This window comes from Lytechinus pictus, chromosome 15 (assembly GCF_037042905.1).
Source record: "Lytechinus pictus isolate F3 Inbred chromosome 15, Lp3.0, whole genome shotgun sequence".
NCBI lineage: Eukaryota > Metazoa > Echinodermata > Echinoidea > Temnopleuroida > Toxopneustidae > Lytechinus > Lytechinus pictus.
In genome coordinates, this window is record NC_087259.1 from 4,562,393 (window position 1) to 4,579,342 (window position 16,950).

At 35.5% G+C, this 16,950-nt stretch overlaps 1 protein-coding gene across 5 annotated transcripts in view; it reads left to right on the forward strand.

The window, feature by feature from the left end:
* Positions 1–4,760: 4,760 nt before the first annotated feature.
* LOC129277676 (uncharacterized) overlaps positions 4,761–16,950 on the forward strand; it is a 63,003-nt gene continuing 50,813 nt past the window's right edge. For 3 of the 5 annotated variants that reach the window (XM_064110716.1, XM_064110718.1, XM_064110720.1), the window contains exons 1-7: positions 4,761–4,998; positions 8,230–8,302; positions 9,254–9,354; positions 11,015–11,104; positions 12,703–12,938; positions 14,620–14,769; positions 16,259–16,318. In XM_064110716.1, coding sequence (XP_063966786.1) covers positions 8,256–8,302; positions 9,254–9,354; positions 11,015–11,104; positions 12,703–12,938; positions 14,620–14,769; positions 16,259–16,318 — 684 coding nt within the window. In that variant the 5' untranslated portion in view covers positions 4,761–4,998; positions 8,230–8,255. The remainder of the gene's footprint in view (positions 4,999–8,229; positions 8,303–9,253; positions 9,355–11,014; positions 11,105–12,702; positions 12,939–14,619; positions 14,770–16,258; positions 16,319–16,950) is intronic. The other 2 variants (XM_064110719.1, XM_064110717.1) reach the window with 2 other exon arrangements.

Here is a 16,950-nt window from a genome sequence, read left to right on the forward strand (position 1 = left end):
ACAGAAATTTTTACAGAGCAATTTAAAAAAAATCAAACAAAATAATGAAAGTTCAATTTCCGAGCTGAAATATGTTTTGTATATTGACTTTAAAATTTGATATTTTAAGCTCCATATTGAGCAATATATGTAAATCACCTAAAAGGCAATTCGAGCGCGAAGCGCGAGCGAAAATTTTATATCCCGACATGAAAGATTTTTTTATTATTTTCCAAGTCTTACCCTCATCTTATTTTATTCACTCGTCTTACTCCTCTTATGTTTCTCCTTTTTTTCTCCTCTCTTTTCCCTTCTTTTTCTTTCTTTCCCCCCTTTTTTTTTTGCTCCGCCAATAGGGGGGGGGGGGGGCCGGCCCCCCCCCCCTGGATCCGCCTATGTTAAAATATGTATCGGTTTCAGGGGTACAGTAACTGCAAACAGTCCTTAACAGATCCCATTTTGATCAGGCCAGAACGTAAAAATGTCGCAGTAATTTTTTATTTAAATATGAATCTTTTTCAGGATCACGAAGCTCAGAGTGTTCAATTTTCAGGACAAAATGCATGAAATTTCAAAAAAATTTAGCTCGCGCTTCGCGCTCGCACTATCGATTAGGACTTATATGAGATTCTATGTTGTTTATTAGAATAAACATGATAAAGCTAAAAAGTGAGTGTTAGGACTATACCCCTTCAAATAAACAAAAATCAACTTTGAGCTGCCGATAGGGGAAAATATGGGTGAATATTGGCGAAAGCTGGATCCGCCCCTGTATCTCCCCATTTTTTGGAGAGGGAAGAGAATATGGCGCAGGGGCGGATCCAGATATTGCCAATAAGGGGGAGGGCGACAAAAAAATTACCCGTATTTTCCCCGATCGGCCGCTCAAAGTTGAGTTTTGTTTGCTTCTTTGAACGGGTAGTCCTATATGACAGTCACTTCTTAGCTTTACTCTTACAAAACACAGGTAAATAAATTCATATAAGCCCTAGGCCCTAATTGAAAAGTGCGAGCATTTTTTTTTCATGTATATTTTGTCCTGAAAACTGAACATTCTGAGCAATGTTTGCATGTGTTCGAGAACAAGATGTGTATGTAATTAAATAATTGCTGCGAGCGCGAATCACGAGCAGAATTTCTAATATACGTTCTGGCCTGATCGTACCCATGAAAATAATCCATATTTCAACAATCAAAATTTTAATAATGTGTGCGCGAGGCGCAAGCTGAAAATTGTACATTCTAAGCAGGGGGCGTCGCTATATATACATAGGCCTTTTTCCAGTACGGGGTGTGGAGGCCTTTGATTACCGACAGATATCGTACCGATTACCGACGACCAACGACCATGAGGCTTAGAAGCGTTTTACATTTTTCATCCTTGCGTGATGAGACGAAAATTTTGAGTTGGCTAAATATATGGCGTTTAAAATTAATAAAAAGTTGCGAGTGAGCAAAGCGTGTGATAAAAAATTGTCATTTTCTTTTTACAAAAATCAAATTTTGCGATCATAGATTTTGACATAATATTCAGAAAATACTACCATATTTTACCCTTCTCTCTTAATTCTCTTTTCTTTTTTTTTTCCTTTTTCTCTTGGTCATGAAAAATCTGTTTTCATCAGTCACATTTTCTTTCGCCATACCAAAGGGACAGTTCAAGCTTTCATCACTTAGAGAGGGGCGGGAAAATATTTCCATTCACATTTCCCCCGATCGGCTGAAAAGGCACCTACTAACGACAGTTTGCAGTGACTCGTGAATATAATATATATCTCACCAAAGACACCAATCAAATAATGCGAGCGCGAAGCGCGATCTGATTTTTTTTAAAGATTCTGATTGAAAAACTTGACAGGTTAACCACTTTTTACAATCATAAATAGTATGGGTATCTAATCAACCAATTAATGTTAGCGCGAGCTGAAAATTTTTGGATACCTCGACCTGAAAATTTGATACTTTGTAACCAAGAATAAGATCTTTTTTTATTCAGACATAAAATCTGGACAGTTCAAGCCCGTTTCTGTTTTTAATAAGAACATGGTATTAGAGCACTAATCGCGAGCTAAAATATATGGAAATATTTATATCTCAATAAATAGAGTAAAATTCACAAAGCAAAATGCTGAAAATTTGATCAAAATCGGATAACAAATAACAAAGTTATTGAATTTTAAAGATTTGCATTATTCCGGTGAAACAGTTTTACTTTTTAGGCGTGTCTTTATGAATATTCATTAGGTGGGCTGATGATATCATATCCCCACTTGTTCTTTTGTATTTTATTATAGGAAATTAGGTTTATTCAAAAATTTTCTACCAAGAACTAAAACAATTGGATTGACAACTGATTAAGTGCATTAGTTATTTATTGCCGCAACATATTTCATCATAATGGAGACACATCATTTACACGTGTATTAAAACATGAAACATTTATGATTTCATGTAATAACATAAGTAGAGGGAAAATGGAGATGTGACATCATCAGCCCACCTACTAAAAATTCATGACGATGTGCATATAACTGTTTTCACAAAATATTGATAAACTTTAAAATTCAATAACTTCGTTATTTGTTATCCGATTTTGATGAAATTTCAGCATTTTGCTTTGTGTATTTTACTCTATTTATTTAGATATAAAATACGTTCAGCCTGGACCATCCCTTTAAGACATTCAAAGCAAGGTATACTAAACAATAATGCGAGTGCGAGCTAATGTTTTAATATTCTGACCTGACAACTGAACTTTCCAAGAACTTAAAAAAAAAAAGAAGATCAATACAATTATGTTTCTCAATAAACAATTATTACGAGCGCGAAGTGCAAGCTGAATTTGTATACGGAACATTCTTTGCACTTCTTGTATAATAATGAAAACGAAGGGTTATCATGCCCAACAAAATGTTGATATTCCAACTTGATCAAAACTGAACGCTGTAAAACATTTTGCAATGAAGAACAAGCTTTGCTTCTCAATAAACAATTAAAACGAGTGCATACCATACATAGAGATATATAGCCTACGGTTAACATACTGCGAGCTGTTTTTTTTTCTTTTCTTATTTTTAAGAAACACTGACCCAGAAGGGAACCTTCTAAGCTGATGAAGAACAAAAATAGTAGGGGGCATTTTATATTGTGTCCCCCTACTATTTTAGTTAGGGGGTGCGTCCCCCCTGGGATTTCCGCCTATGAAATGATAGATGTGAGCGCGAAGCGCGAGCTGAAAATTTTGGGCAGATTTAGAAGTTGGAACAATCCTGCGCGACCCAACAGTTTATTTTTTTCCGACAGGCGTCAGTCCAACAGCCCCTAGCTGCTCTTGTATAACAGACAATAGTTATTTTCCCAAACGGACAGCATCTCAAACTTCGCATTTTGTATTTCCACAATTTTACAGGTTTATCTCAAAACCTCGCCTACCGTCCCATTCTTTCTCATTTTTCCCTTTTGTTTTTCTGTAGTTTTCCTTTTTCGCATTTTTTGCCCCGACGGCTGCGCAGATTTACCGGCGATATCCAGAGTATTAGGGGAGTTTCGCATTCAGTACACCCCCACCCCTTTAGCGACAGCCCTGATTCTAGACACTCTTTGTAATCGTTGTTGTTTGTTGGATATTAATGGCGACCAGTCATATTTGACTATTACCGCCAACTCGTTAGGCCTACTATTATTTTCTTTCTTTTCTTCGACGTGTCCTTTAAAATTGTTCCTCTCCTTCTTTCTTTTTTTTTCTTCTTAAATTTTAATTTAATTTTATTTGTATTTTGTTTTTTATAATAATAATAATTATTATAATAAAGACTATCGTATCTTACAGGTTACCGCATGATCCCGTCACGATACTCTATAGTCTTGAAACTCGGAAAAGAAATAGAGAAATAAACTGTTAAAGAATCTTTTCCCGTGAAAAAAGATCTCGCATATACCAATCAAATACATGTATACAAATCATGAATAGGATAGGTATATAAATAAACAATTAATGCGAGCGCGATATATACATATATATAATATCAATATATATATGACAATAAAATCTTAGCTTAATTCTTAGAAAGAAAAATATATGATAAGAAATTTATAATTTAAGCAGATTTTAAATTTAAAAAAATAATAAAAAATGCTGCGTATCTGAATAAACATGTGTGCATGTGGGGCATGTGTTTAGGGCATTCTAAATACATTTTCTTTATTATGAAAACCAATAATGCGAGCGCGAAGCGCGAGCTGAAAATATTTGATATTCCGATCTGAAAAAGGTCAATTTAAGCACTATTTCAAGCAATGTGTTGGAAAATTCTAAAGGGGGGGGGGGTCCTACAGAAAGTTCATTTTCATTACGCGTCTAACAAAAAAGTCTGATGCTATAGCGTTGTGTGTTAGCGTGCCTCACCACTGTATTCAGTGCAGGTGTGAATACAGTTGGAAAACACTCCGTCCATCGGAAAGGACGCAAGTCGCAAATGTTGGTCCCGTGTATAGGAGAGGTACAACCTACAATGTATGCACGTTAAAACCAATACACTATTCGTCAAAGAGTAGGGTGTTCACCCGGTGTATTGCACCTGCCGGTCCCGGCAAAATCCAGGTCAAGTACCCGATGCGTTTATGCCCAGAAGGGCCCTGCATCGTATACATCCAGATCCAGATACATTTCTGTCATTCGATCATACCTACCAGATTTCCAGGGGGTGCTGCCTATGGTAAATAATACACGAAGCACCCCCAGCACCCCCGCTTCCCAATGCAGGGCCATATGCCCCCTCCCCACTTTGATTCGCGCATGTACTATCAACTGTGTCATACATAGAACAGTGCAATATATATTGGACTCGTTCATGGGGAAAAAATCCCCTTGAAGATACCATAGTATTTATCCTCGGATGTATATATATGTGAGTTCAACGAACTTTTTTGTTTAGCGGATAATTTGAATTTGAATTACGATGCGATGCAGACTATCGCCTGTCGGCTTCTTCCCTGAACTGCGTTTTCACTTAGTTTGAGGTATGTACCGTATGAATTTCCTTTCCATTGTAAAATGATAAGATTTTCGGATATACTGGCTAATTTGATTTTCATAAGCAAGGAATCAGTGCTGAGAAAGTTTGACTTAATGTTGATTTTCGGAAATCCAGTCTCGCTGCTGCGCGGCTTGCGGCCGAGCTGAACCTGAGCCCAGCCTCAGAGCTGGGGTGAGGCCGAGCCGGGGAGCTCGGAGGAGCGGAGTTGGTGGCGCGGCGCATGGTTGGTGATCTCCGAACCAAGCGGTTATATTATAACCTCGTTCGTAGGATGAGTGGCGGAGGGATGAGTCTAGAGAACAGAGAGAGAGATGTGTGTGTGTGTGTATTTGAGTTTTGTCAGACGTGTATCAATCAGATTAACCCAGGGAGTATGGTAGTGGATCGTATTACCGAACACTTTTCATGAATTCAATCATATCAAACACATTATTCTCATAAAATTCACCAAACTTTCACCCTAAATACACAATTACCTACAAAATATAAATTTGTAAAAATTTTGCCGAAATCGTTTTTCCTTTACCTTTTTACGATATTAGCTTCCAATCGGACCCCTCTTCGCATGTGAAATATTTTGGTCACTTGAAAAAGGTATCGTATTGCCGAACGTGTGTTTTCTATGGGAAAAGTTGAGAAAACAACAAAGTTACTGATGAGCTATTTTCACCATATTTTATTATTTTTAGAATATTAACACTTTGAAAATGTGTTATTTTTAGAATATTAACACTTTGAAAATGTGTTTTTGATCATTATTCATCATCTTTCTATTCAAGTTCCCTTTGGAAGAATGTTGCAAAATTTTTAGCGTATTAAATTATTTTCTGATGCTATGATGCGCGCGTTCGGTAATACAAGGCCAGTCGGTAATACAATCACTCACTATACAACTAACCTCGCATGGTTGTGTGAGTGGCCACAATGCCCAGAGAGAGAGAGGTGTGGACCGATTTGTTTTATATTGTTGAAATGACTGAAAAATCAATAAATACATAAAAAATATAAAATAAATAAATAAATAAAAAAAAGAAAGGAAAGATAAATGATGCATATTTGTATCAAAGTTGGAAAAGTAAATGATTGGAATAGTCAGTTTCCAAACTTTAACGTTATTAACGAATGATCAATCAGGACATGTTTTGAAATTGTAGGAGGGTAATGACTTTATAGAATCAATTTTAATATACTGTATATCTTTGGGAATGAACTATCATTCTCTGAGAAGAAATATAAATGACGCATTTTCCCGAAAGGCAAATAAAATGGAATAGAAGTTTCCATCATCCAAATTTTCCAAATTAATTAATGGTAAGTTTGGACATAATTTAAGATTGTTTTGAGATGCTAATTAGTCTACTTAATACTTATAAATCATCATCTGATATGGGATGAATGTGCGAGCCTGTAACTCCCAGTCGCCTCTGGTATGGTAGGTACACTAGGATTATTATTTCTGAAAACAATTACTTGATAAGCTTGTGTCAAGTTGTGTGAGGAGTCATGGAAGCTCAAAGTGCTTTCTTTGCCAAAATTTATCTATACTTCTTTTAAATTCCAGTCATTAATAATTTAATTACTCTTCAATCAATTTTATATTTCTTAAGGAATAAAATCTTGCTCTGCGACAAGATATATATAAAATGACGCAATAATTCACCTTAGTTGTTTTCAAAGTCAGCACTGCTAATGTATAATATTAATTCGCATAATGCAGGCAGGACTGCCAGAGGCATTCCACTTGTTTTTAAAAATCCAGCATTTGACCTGACTGTTTCCTGTATTACTGCACCCTATTGTGGTCAGGCAGTCAGAGTCAGACTACACTTTCATCTTCTAAACTGTGACTTAGCCTGATTAAAAATAATCATATTACTGTCATAATTAAATATAAAATAGCACAGAGATAACCCCACCCTTGCAATCCACTGTTTTCCTCAATATGATTGAATAATGTGGAGGTTGTTTCCGGTTCACCATGTGTAATATGAAGAAGGGAAAGGAAATACAGGTAGAAAAATTGAAGTGGAAAGACGAGAAAGGATGAAAAGAGGAAATTAGAGGTATTGAAAGTGAGTGAAGTCAGTCCTGAAAAGGACTGTAAACCAGATGAGATGAGCTGAATATGGCTCGAGTAGTGATGGATTGAGTAGAAACAGGATGAAGTGAAGTGATTGAATAATGTTTGTTTCAAGTATTATTGCCATTTACTGTTGTTCCTTTGTCATAATCTCTCCATATTGCTAGCCAGGGGCATCACCGGGTAATACTTTGATGATCAGCAAGATGAATGACATTTCTAATATGTAATATTTAGAGTAACATTACCACATTTATCTCTGTAATACTTTTCTTTCTCCTTTTCTTTTCTCTTTTTTCACTTCTTTAAAGGGGAATCCAAATAAAAACTTGTTGTTAGAAGAAAAAGAAAGTCAGACAAGTTGATAGGTGAAAGTTTGAACAATATCGGACAAACAATAAGAAAGTTAGGAATTTTTAAAAGTTGTAAATATTGGTAATCACTATAGGCCTACTCATGGAAACTTCAAATTTGCCGCATATGTGATGTCATAGTGATGTAAAGCAAGGACTACTCTTCCATGTTCTCCAATTACATAAAATGGCTAAAATGTCATTTGTTCTAAAGTTTTACTTCAAATTATATTTTTCTTATATGAGGACATGAAAGAATATACTATTTGCCTGGGTTATATTTATATTACTGCCCCAGGGGAATGGGTACTTAGGAGAAAACCACAAATCCCTGATAATTAAGTACATGGCCTATGGGAAAGTTGTCCCTGCCCCTTGTCATAATTTACTTACACAGTTGCCAATTTGAAATCTACATAGTCTTAGGGATCTCAATTTTAAAGCAGCCATAACTTTCTTATTGCTTGTCCGATTACTTTCAAGTTTCAGACTTTCACCATTCTGTTTTATTTATTTTTCTCCTTTCCAACACAACATTTTATGACAAAGGCTGGATTTCCCTTTAATGATACACAGGATGGTCACTCCTGTAGCCTGCCCCTTTAAGTAGCACTGCCTTGTTTCCAGTGATCACGAAGATGGCACAACCGCATTATTAGGAGCAAAAAAAAAGATGCCTCAGATGATCTTCTAAATGGTTTCTTATAAACATAAAAGTAATTTTAATGTAATTAAAAAGTGATGACCCTTTTTTGTTTTCTTTTTATTTGTTGTTGTATAGGTTGAGAATTTTATTAGAAGAACACTATGGATAATGTTCACGTAGCCATTCGGCTAAGGCCGTTCATCAAAAGGTAAAGGACCTTGATTTTCATATATTTACAGTTTTAAGGCATACTCAGCTTATGGTTGTATGTTTACATAAAGTTGGATCTTTTACACAATGGTGTGCAATCAATCGTTAAATGGTGATGTCCTATCAAGATCATTGTTCCATGCTTACTTTGTTCACAACTCTGACCAGGAACCAATCAGAATCCTTCTTTCAAGTTTCATATTGCAATTCATCATAAACCTTGTGTCAAGTTGTGTGAAGGGTCTCTCTCTGGGGTAGTGATTGTGGAAGCATAGTGGTGTAGCGGTTCTGATTCTCGCCTCGTAATCAGAGGGTCGTGTATTCGAATCCCACCATGGCCAAGCTTCCTTTGGCAAGGCGTCAATCCACACTTTGCCAAGTCTCTCACCTCGGTGCTAATTGGGTAACTTTAGGAAACAACCATCAAAGTGGTTGGTTCTAGCAAGTGTGTGCCTAACAGGCTGCTAAAAAAAAAGCTACGAATCCAGTGATCGGGTATTATATGTAATTTTGAAGTGCTTTGAGCAGTTGTAGAATGATATCGCGCTATATAAAAGCCAATTATTATTAGTGATTATAAAGATAGCAATTTTGCTTCACTTCAAGTGCAATGTAAGGCTACTTGATTTTCAGTGTTCTAATATCACGAAATATAGATTTAACATCATGCAATGGCTATATATTCTTCTTGAATTGTCAAAGATAGTACAAAGACTGTTTTTAGCTTTGATAAAGGGGTTTTCAGACCTTGTTCTATACATTTTTTGAATGAATCATATGACAGATATCATTTATTTAAAGTTTTCGTAATTCTGTGTAAGGTTTGGTTCAATTCTGTGAACATTTCATTTCCTGTTGTTACAAAGATAATCTTTAACTTATCGTTATAATTTTATTATCATTTTCAATTTTGTTGCTAATTTGATGACTTTATATGTTTACTGAACAGAGAGACAGAGAATGACGCTCTTCACTATTGGAAGGCCGAGGGCAAGAACGTCCAGCAATACGATGCAAGGGGGAAGACCACGGGAAAGCCATATACATTTGGTAAAAATTACAGCCTTAAAGTGTTTTTTTTTATACTTTTATTTATTTTTTCAATTTCAATTGTTCTGTTCACGTAATGTGTTATGTAATAATCTCCATTTATGGCAGGTCAGGACTATGACATGACCAAGACTTTCTTTTCGTTAGATTGATTTAAAGGGAAGTTCACCCTGACAAAAAAGTTTATTGTAAAAATAGCAGAAAAAATAATAAAGAGGTTTGACTTAAAGGGGAATCCAGCCTTGGCCATAAAATTTTGTGTTGGGAAGGAGAAAAATAGATTAAACAGAATGGTGAAAGTTTGAAAGAAATCGGACAAACAATAAGAAAGTTATAGCTGCTTTAAAATTGAGATCACTAATAGTATGTACATTTCAAATTGGCAACTGGGTAAGTAAATTATGACAAGGGGCAAGGACAACTTTCCCATAGGCCATGTACTTTATTATCAGGGATTTGTGGTTTTCTGCTAAGTACCCATTCCCCTGGGGCAGTAATCTAAATATAACCCAGGTAGTATATTGTTTAATGTCCTCATGAAAGAAAAATATAATTTGAAATAAAACTTTTGGGAAAAATGACATTTTAGCCATAATATGTATTGGAGTACTTGGAAGAGTAGTCCTTGCCTTACATCACTATGACATCCCATATGCGGCCAATTTGAAGTCTCCATGGGTATAGTGATTACCAATATTTACAACTTTTAAAAATTCATAACTTTCTTGTTGTTTGTCCAATATTGTTCAAACTTTCACCTATCAACTTGTCTGAATTTTATTTTTCTTATAAAAACAAGTTTTTATTTGGGTTGGATTCCCCTTTAATGACTTGAGGTTTGAGGGAAATCCATCAAAGAATAAAAAAGTTCATATGCGAGCAGCTTATCTACACATCGTATGGTAAAAATCAATGAAATGTCATTTTCTCAGAAAATTGAAAATGGTCTTTATTGTACCTTCAGTATGTCACACACAAATTATTTTACATCCACTCCTAAAAAGCAAATAAAATATAAGTCATCGCAAACCATTAAAAAATGAAATTTATTGACATTATATTACATAATATATGGGGCAGCTGCTCGTTAATGACGTCACAAATAAAAACTTAAAATTTTAATACACTTTTTAATCTTTAATGCATTTTCATCAAACCTTCACCAATATTTTTAAATTATTTTTTCTGCTATTTTTAAAACAAAGTTTTCATCAGGTTGAACTTCCCCTTTCATTGTTCTAATTATGCTCAAAGCCTGTTTAAAGCTTTGGGATAGGGTATTAATCTTCAAGTATTCTAACAGGACACATCATTTCCTACCTGCTTCTGTAATAACAATATTTTTCTTCCCCATGAACCATTAAAAATGGTGAATTCATGGAATTAATATTACATGGCAATGGGCTTATGCTGGCGGATGGTCTCGAAATGAAAATATTTAGAAATTTCTAACTCTTCTTTAATTCTTCGATGGATTGTTCGTCACACCTTCACAAATATTTTTTTTCTGTAATTATTCTGCTTTTGTGAAAAATAACTCCTTGCCAGGGCAACCTTTCCCTTTAATAATAATTGATACTTCCCCCTTTTTTCATTACATACATGTACCTGCACTTTAAAATGAAATGATGTTCCATGCACTTTTTTTTCTGGTATGAAGATCGTGTGTTTGATGAGAATGAGACAACCGTTGACGTCTATGAAGAGATAGCACATCCAATCATTGCATCAGCCATGGATGGCTACGATGGTAAGATATATTGTTGTAACAAATTAACATCTCTTTGGTATCCATCTTCTTTAGTCTGGCCGGTTTCACATGCAAATTGAGGAAATGATAACAGAATGATGTAATTCATGATCAACTATTTAACGATTTTGATATAGTGAGTGATTGTTATACCGACTGACTTTGTATTACCGAACGCGTGCATAATACGCGTCAGAAAATAATTATATACGCTCAAAACTTTGCAACATCCTTCCAAAGGGATCTTGAATAGAAAGATGATGAAAAATGGTCAAAAACACATTTTCAGTCTTTATATTCTCAAAATGATAAAATATGGTCAAAATAGCTCATCAGTGATTTCGTTGTTTTCTCAATTTTTCCCATAGAAAACACACGTTTGTTAATATGATACCTTTTTCAAGTGACCAAAATATTTCACATGCGAAGAGGGGTCTGATTGGAAGCTTATATTGTAATTTTCATTTAAAGAAAAATGATTTTGGCAAAATTTTTACAAATTAATATTTTGTAGGTATTTGTGTATTTATGGTGAAAGTTCGGTGAATTTTATGAGAATAATGCGTTTGATATGATTGAATTCATAAAGTGTTCGGTAATATAATCCACTACCATACCCAAATAATTAGTAACACCGAAATAAAAGGAAATGAGGAATGTCATCACACATTGTTTTTAAGGGGAAAAAAAGATAAAAACCATTCCTTAGCTACTGAAGAAACAAATTTTTGTGCTCATTGTGCATTTTTAATTTTTTTTTAGATAAGATAATAAGCCTTTGTTTTAATTGTGCACTGCTGCCACTGCATTAGTATGTTCTTCATTGAATTACAGTACAGATTCGCTGCACCCTAAATATTGCTTCTTTGATTTTAATTGATTTCAATTGAGTATATGAGTTCAATTATCTACATATGCCACTCTCCACCCAGGTGTATTAAGTGGGTAGGATGTAATCCATGTAGCCTGGGTAATAGTATGCAGAGCTTTGTTATGTATTTTTTTTTTCAAACATCGAATATTGAATTGAATTAATTACCGAATGTCACTGCCAAGTACATAAAATAGTACATCACGCACGCACAAAAGGAAAATTTTGTAATTGTAGCTAACATAATAGCAAAGTGCTAATCGAGGTTTTCCCCCAAATAATGGCATTTGTAGTTTAAATATGAATTGGGAATAAATCACAATATTTGTACATCGAATTCAGTATTAATTATACTAAAACTGAATCAGATAATTGTAGTCATCTATGACAAAATAATGTAATTACACTATTTACAGAAAAAATATCTTTATCATTCACAAAATGTTTACAAAGAAATTATTTGTCTATTCATTATTATCTATAGGCGTATCCCGCCACAAGCCTCGGCTTTTAGGGTATACGCCTTCTTCTTTAAACCCAACATGTACATATTTATATTCTTCATAACAAATTAATTTTTTGTAGGAATTAATGTTCACGACAAATGTAATGAAATGGAAGAAAATAAATGTTTATTTGAATTGAATTGAATTGAAAAAAAATGTTTGGGATTAGAAATTGAAATGAAATATTATTATTGTTGGTGTCACTACTTGTGACTTCACAGGCACAATATTTGCATACGGACAAACGAGCAGTGGGAAAACCTTCACGATGCAAGGGTCGCGTCTTTCACCTGGTATCATCCCCAGTACCATTAATGAGGTCTTTGACTCCATTGAAAATACACCAGACAGGGAGTTTTTGCTTCGGGTGAGCTACGTGGAGCTGTACAACGAGGCAATCACGGACCTCCTTTCCAACACCAGTGAGAAGAAGCAACTCAACATCAGAGAAAATGGGGTAAGTGATGATAATGATTTGCGTCATGAATTTGTATGGTGTATGGTATGGGGACAGGGAGGTAATTTCCTCTCCCTTCCCCTTTCCTCAGGTGCAAATTAACCCAGGGTGGTATTCTGAAAATTGTCTTAAATATTCTTGTAGCTTTTCTTGTAACACTCAGCAAGATAACAGCTCGCTAAAATTGTCTCAAATCGGTATTCTGAAATTTTTTTAAATTTTCATTTATGTTTTTTTTTTTTTTTCTGTAAGGACGTCTCCTATTTTATCTGACACGCCCAATATTTTATCATCAACCAATCAATAAACTTTTCATATGCTAAGGTCAACCAACAGAAGCTTATGCTTCTGCGCTTCTGTACTGGCTGTTCTCACGCAATATTTTTGCCATGCGAAATTTTGTGATCGCACCGCTCGCCGACATTTTACTTCAAGTCTTTAATCTTTTGAAACCAATTTTACGACGACCTGATACGCGGATCTGAAAGTACGCAACATTTTTTAAATGTATGTCAGACCAAAAATTGCTCAAAAACATGATATTGTGTTCAATGCAAATTGTGTTTTTAACCAAAAATCATAAATGAATGATTATTTTTAGTTTTGCTGGTATCAATTGATTTTTTTTATGCTCTTTACGATCTCAAAAGCGTCCCCTACAAAGTTAATAAAAAACAATGAAAAATAAAGAAATGCATAAGAAATTGCAAAAAAAAATAGAATACATAAGAAATTGATCTGATATCCCAATTTATTTCACATTCATTTGTTAAGAACACCACAAAGAGTTTCTATCCAAAAAATTACAACATTTGGAGCTTTCTTTAGGGAGTTGGAGGAAAAGTATGATTTGCATACTAATTACGCATAAATTAGCGTAATCATTTAGTAGCAATTCGCATGAAATAAATTACCATACAGTTTTGTAGATTAGGTCCCAGACAACCTGCATGCCAATTTTCGACATGATCGCGCAATCGACGGCCATGATTTCTAGGGGGGGCCTCCGCCTGCGAGACTCCCGGCCATATGGTCTCCCAAAGTACCCCGGCCTAGATCTAGGGTTAAACCAAGGGTGGGGGGTTCGAATCCCACCCGATTCTAATGTCCTTTGGCAAGGCACTTATCCATGTTTGTCACTCTCCACCCAGGTGTTAAATGGGTACCATTAATGCAATTAGATTGGCATGTGTGCACCGAGAAACGGTTGCCTGGCCAGGATACTACCCAGGGAGTGGAGATGGGGCACTTTATGTGTGGAACAGTGATGGAGCCTGTGACCGGGGTAATAATAATTACAATGTAAAGCTCTTAGAAATAAAAGTATGAAACCCTATAGCCCCTATATGTGGGTGCACCGAGGTCTAGTGGTTCTGGCACTCACCTTTCAGACAGAGAGTCAAGGGTTGAATCCTAGCCATGGCGTGTTTTCCTTCAGCAAGAAATTTATCCACACTGTGCTGCACTCAACCCAGGTGAGGTGAATGGGTACCCGGCAGGATTGATTCCTTGAATGCATGAGCGCTGAAAGGCAGCTCGAGCTAAGGCCGGGGTAATAATAATAATAATAATAACAATGCGCCTCGGATTAGATTGTTTCTAGATAGATGGCGCTATACAAATTCCTATTATTATTAATATATAAATGTAACTATTATTATTCATTTTATTATTATACCAGGAGCGTGTCTACGTCAGTAACCTTACTGAAGAGGTATGCACAAGCTCCAGCCAAATCCTGAAATTCATGAGGTTGGGAGATGCCAGGCGACACGTAGGGCAAACCAATATGAATGAACACAGCAGTCGTTCCCACACCATATTCTGTATGGTAAGTTCTTAGCCCCATCTTACAAAAAGTTACGATGGATCTGGGCCCCGTCTTACAAAGAGTTGCGATTGATCTGATCAATCACAACTATGGACGGCCATCCAAAATATCAAAAATATTTTCTTACTATGATGTATATTCATGCATTCATTGTTTTTTTTTTGAAAATTCACTATGCTTCTCTTTCTTTGTAAAGGACATTGTGTAAATTTCTCATAGAAAAAATTATTACACTGATGGATATCCATAGAGTTATGATTGATTGGATCAAGATTGGTCCTAGATCATCTTAAACTCTATGGAAATCCAACAACATCATACATTTTTTTCCGAGTCCAGGAAATTTACATGATGTCCTTTGTAAACAAAGAGAAGCACACTGAACATTGAAGAAAGCAATGAATGCATAATTATACATCACATCTAGAAAATATTTTGAACAAAAATGCATTTTTGATGTTGATGTTGCTGGCTTTCCATAGTTGTGGTTGATCGGATCAATTGTAAATCTTTGTTAGACGCGGCCCTGGTGCAGTAGCCAAATGGTTGAACAGACCGAAACTGACCATCTATATTTAGTTTAAATTGGTTCTTAACTTCAAATGCTTTTTTCAAAACTTACTCAATGATTGAGCAGAAATATTGTGAGAGACTAGTGAGTCAAAATGACATCTTTATCCAATTTGAGGAAAATTATGTTTGTTTTGTCACATTTTAAAGGATTTTGCATAAACGACTGACTAATTATCACCCGTTCTACGAAACTTTTGATGTATGAATAAAATAAACACATAATAGTCAATGGAACTTCCCCCAGTTACAATAGGTCTTTGATGCATAATTACCAACCCTCAAGAAATTTACGATCCTCATCATCTAATCTCCTACAAATTCCAGTTGCTAAGAAATCATGCGGGGAGCGGGCCTTTGCTCATGCAGGGCCTAGCCTGTGGAATTCTCTCCCACACAATTTGAAAACCCTTCAAGGGCAACCTGAAAACATACCTGTATAAGAGTGTTTTTTGATAGACATTGACTTATTGTTCAGACATGTATTATATGTAAATAGTTTTTGTTCTGCTCTGAAGCACCTTGAGCATCTAATCAAGATGGAAAGTGCGCTAAATAAATCTCATGTATTATTATTATTATTATTATGTAGGCCCATATTCTCAAGAGGTTTCAATTGTACCATGATACATACCCATGGACTATGCAGATATTGTCTTTATAATTATGCATATTTCATCGCTTACACTAAGAAAAGTCCATTTATGAATGCACGCTTTGGCAAAGCAAAGGGTGCCTGATTTAAGCACGGTAAGACAAGAAATCTGCATAATTCATGGTTTTCAGAGCTGAAGAAAAATTACAAAGATGTCATTTGTCCAGAGTCCAAGATGACACTGCTGTTTTCAGAAAGTGTCTAGTGATTGTGAAAGCTCCCTAATGTTACTTTAAATGGCATTTGGGTTTATTATTTGTGTAGATCATTGAATCAAGAGGGAGAAGACAGGAAGGTGATGGCGCAGTCAAAGTAGCCCATCTGGTAAGCATTAACCCATCAGCTCCTAAATTATCTCATTCACTTACATGCTTTTTACACCAGATTTTCTTAACTCCATACTATTGCTATTAAACCCCATACTGATATTTTTTTCCCTTTTCATAAACGCCAAAATTTTCTGCCTGACCCCGTCTGAGGAAATGCGTGCTTTATCTCAAATGTAATTTAGTAATCCCTGACTAGTGACCGGTAGCCATTAATGAGTGCTTATTTCTGATTGGACAACAGTGCTGGCTCCATTGCCCCTAAGGCATGAATCAAGCACTGTCCTTGGTATGGCCAGGTTTCTTTTTACACTAGCAATCTTAGCCCCGGACTATCACTCTTAGTGCCGCAATTGCTTGGATAATCCTGCTATTTTGGAGGGCCAAATAATTCTGTACTATAGGCAGGGTGCTACATAAGCACTTGCCCGATTGCCCAGGGCAAGTAAAAGTTAGAAAAAAAAATTATCACATTAGAATGACCAAAATTAGGGTCGATATACGATATAATATTTACCCTAATTTTGGTCATGGCAGGCAAGATAAAATCACTTTGGAAAAAGAAATGCAATGACAAGGTAGATCAGTTCATGCCAAAAGAGAGATAAAGGTCAATGGTTTATAAAACCG